This window comes from Heptranchias perlo, chromosome 43 (genome assembly GCF_035084215.1).
Source record: "Heptranchias perlo isolate sHepPer1 chromosome 43, sHepPer1.hap1, whole genome shotgun sequence".
Classification (NCBI taxonomy): Eukaryota; Metazoa; Chordata; class Chondrichthyes; order Hexanchiformes; family Hexanchidae; genus Heptranchias; species Heptranchias perlo.
The window spans coordinates 4460046-4463959 of NC_090367.1; the positions used below are offsets into that span (position 1 = coordinate 4460046).

The 3914-nt window shown below is 55.4% G+C and overlaps 1 protein-coding gene across 1 annotated transcript in view; it reads right to left on the reverse strand.

Annotated features, from left to right (window-relative positions):
- Nucleotides 1–577: 577 nt before the first annotated feature.
- LOC137306439 (protein sel-1 homolog 1-like) overlaps nt 578–3914 on the reverse strand; it is a 29838-nt gene continuing 26501 nt past the window's right edge. The window contains 2 exon segments of the mRNA XM_067975647.1: nt 578–2553; nt 3520–3648. Coding sequence (XP_067831748.1) covers nt 2245–2553; nt 3520–3648 — 438 coding nt within the window. The 3' untranslated portion in view covers nt 578–2244.

The window sequence follows — 3914 nt, forward strand, 5'->3', positions numbered from 1 at the left end:
CAGCGACGCCCACATCCCATGAAGGAATAAAAAAGACAACTTTCCTCCTTCAAGAGCGTCCACAAAGGGTTAAAACTGCCCCGATCATGTGGGCGCACTGGGCATTAATTTTTGCCCAGACGCCTTACACTGAATGCTCCAGGATGCTCCTCGGCAGTAAAAGGAACTTCCCGGTTACAAACTGACAATCAAGGTGCTCAAAGTAGTTAAACTATTTTGAACTGCGACTGGAGACACGGAGGGCAGCGAACACGGCCTCCACATTAAACCCTTCAACGTCAAATGAGCTTCTCAGTCTCCACAAGGCCTTTCACTGTGCTCCTCCTGAGAGCTCACTTCACCTTGTTCAGTGCTCGTCACTGTGAGGGCTGGAACTCAGGATCAGGGAGAAACGGCTGCGAGGCCCCATGTGGTCGAATAGTCTGCCGACACACTCGCGGGAGGAATGGCCATGGGCCACAGCCTTTGGGTGGGGGGGGGGGGTGGGGGGAGGTCGTGTAGAATATCAGAAGGTGTGTGAGGATGGCGGAGGGGCAGGAGTGGTTGCCAATGGTGATGATGCTTATTTTATAAATAGTAAATCTTAATTTTTTTTATTCTTAAATTGATAAAATTAAATATTCTTCTGCAATTATAGGCAATAAACAGGCCAGGACTGTTACATCATCAATATCTTACACCTGTTTACATCACTGTGCTGGTAACATGCACTCTCTGATGTCACTCTGGACCACAGGGAAATCATCCAGTGTCTGTGACTAAACAACCAAAGCCGACAATCACACAGGCACAGGGATTCAGGGTAACATCTGGACTAGTCAAGGAGAGTGACATCAGTCCTGGGACGGAACATCACCCATAGCAAGGACAGCACGGGTTAGATAACAGAGTAAAGCTCCCTCTACACTGTCCCGTCAAACACTCCCGGGGGCAGGTACAGCACGGGTTAGATACAGAGTAAAGTTCCCTCTACACTGTCCCGTCAAACACTCCCAGGGCAGGTACAGGGTTAGATACAGAGTAAACCTCCCTCTACACTGTCCCATCAAACACTCCCAGGGCAGGTACAGCACGGGTTAGATACAGAGTAAAGCTCCCTCTACACTGTCCCATCAAACACTCCCAGGGCAGGTACAGCACGGGTTAGATACAGAGTAAAGCTCCCTCTACACTGTCCCATCAAACACTCCCAGGGCAGGTACAGGGTTAGATACAGAGTAAAGCTCCCTCTACACTGTCCCGTCAAACACTCCCAGGGCAGGTACAGCACGGGTTAGATACAGAGTAAAGCTCCCTCTACACTGTCCCATCAAACACTCCCAGGGCAGGTACAGGGTTAGATACAGAGTAAAGCTCCCTCTACACTGTCCCGTCAAACACTCCCAGGGCAGGTACAGGGTTAGATACAGAGTAAAGCTCCCTCTACACTGTCCTGTCAAACACTCCCAGGGCAGGTGCAGGGTTAGATGCAGAGTAAAGCTCCCTCTACACTGTCCCATCAGACACTCCCAGGGCAGGTACAGCACAGGTTAGATACAGAGTAAAGCTCCCTCTACACTGTCCCGTCAAACACTCCCAGGGCAGGTACAGGGTTAGATACAGAGTAAAGCTCCCTCTACACTGTCCCAGCAACGTGACAGTGCCTCCTGCTGCAGTTGTGTGAATTCCCCCAGTTTCCTGATCTCTTGGCGCTCCGAGCAGTTTGCGCTGTGGGGCCCGTTAGGGAACGGAGCCAAACTCAGTATGCAGCATCTGACAGCCGGTGCAGGGGGGGGGGGGGTCAGTGGCAGTAGACCCGGACTGGACTCGAAGCTCGGCACCCGGGAGTGAAAGGCAGTGTGTAACCCACTGCACCGCTCTCTCCTGACAGGAGTCAGACTCACAAACGGGGCAATGGTCACGAAGGGACTGGCCTGAAGGGAACTATCAGCATTCACACAGGCCTGGAGTGAGGAGCCCGGGGGGGGGGAATGAGATGAGTGAAGAGGCCTGGGATGCCACCACAGTCAGTGAGGAGTGCGGTGTTCGGTCAGTGGGCTGAGAGTTGAATATTACCGAGTGACGACCTTGTGGAAACGTGGGCCACCTGTTTAACGGCGGGGAGAATCCACACTTTACTCCCCGATATCGCAGGATGAAGTGGGGGGGGGGGGGGGGGGGGGGGGGGGGGGAAGGGGGGGTTGATGCGTGGTGCTGTACATGTCGATATCTCAGGACCCTCAGTTCATCTCCTCATGCCCGGTTTCAGCAGGGTGTCGGGGCGGGGTTTGCAGTTGTGGCTAAACCCGAGCCCGGTGGACTCGAGCCCTTGACCTCGCCGTGCGATCGAGTTGAAATCGCTCCCCTCCCCAACAACAAAAAAAACATCGAGCGGATTCCGATTGTTTCCAAAGTCCGGCCGGCATTCCGGCTCTTCGACCGAGGGGGGCACCTACGCCTCTGCCGGAAGGCAATGACTGTCCCCAGGAGCAGGGCCAACACAGTCATCACGTACAAGTCCCACTCAGGGCCCAGGAGCTGGTCCAGATCTAAATGCTTCCACAGGTCGTTCCACTGCAAGACACAACACACAGGGGTCAGGGATAGAAGAACCAGACGGAGAGATTCCCTCCCCCCACAATCCCACCCCTTCCCCACTCCCACCCCACTGGCTCAGTCGGTAAATCCCACAACCCAGGGTGGTACCAACCCAAACAACCTGCATTTATATAGCGCCTTTAACGTAGGAAAACGTCTCAAGGGACTTCACAGGAGCGATTATCAACAAGAATTTAACACCGAGCCACATAAGGAGATATTAGGACAGGTGACCAAAAGCTCGGTCAAGAGGGAGGTTTTAAGGAGCGGCTTAAAGGAGGAGAGAGAGAGGCGGAGAGGTTAGGGAGGGAATTCCAGAGCTTAGGGCCCAGGGGGCTGAAGGCACGGCCGCCAACGGTGGAGCGATGGAAATCGGGGGATGGTCAAGAGGCCAGAATTGGAGGAGTGCAGAGATCTCGGAGGGTTGTAGGGGCTGGAGGAGGTTACAGAGATAGGGAGGGGGGGCGAGGGCCATGGAGGGATTTGAATACAAGGATGAGAATTTTAAAATCGAGGTGTTCCCGGACCGGGAGCCGATGCAGGTCAGCGAGCACAGGAGGGTGAGGGGTGAACGGGACTCGGTGAGAGTTAGGATACGGGGAAAACAGACCAGAAAGTCCTAGGTTCGGTTCCCATTCTGTGCCGGGCTTGTGGGGGGGGGGGGGGGGGGGGGGGGGGGGCAATGGGCACTAAAGGTGGTCCTTAGGGCAGGAGGAGGAGGAGGAGGAGGAGAACCTGCTCGAGGTCAGGGTTGGATTGAGTCATGGGCCGTGAATTGGGACGGACTCAGCAATCCCGACCCGGTTCCCATAGTGAAAACACGGACAACCTGAAGGGACCCCGACCCAGCGAGGCCTGAGCTAGGCCCACGAGCACACCCTGCGACAGCGCCTGGAAACCCCCGCCGGTCGCCACGGAGACATTCGATCCCCGGACACTTACGTTCCACTGCTGCGTGTACTCGGTCACGTAGAGGACGCCGAGCTTGCAGAGGGCCAGGAAGACGGGGATGTGGGCGTCCGAGCTGGCTTCAGCTGCCATATCGTAGAACCGTTTGGCCAAGTGAATGTCCTGCCAGGAACAAAAATGGAGCAATGAAGGTACGAGGGGCATCTCCTCCCCTTCTCCTCTCTTCCCCCCCCCCTCCCTCCCCTCCACTGTTGCAGGGGGGGGGGCAACACCTCCACCCTCCAGTAACTCTAAATGGAAACCTACATTTTTACACTAGGCTATCGACCAGCAGCGCAGAATCCCAGGCTGGTTTTATCCCTCGCCAACCCTGGGGCACTGAGGCCAACTACAGCACCCTTACTGCTGTCCCAGCGCAGGTCAGCTAA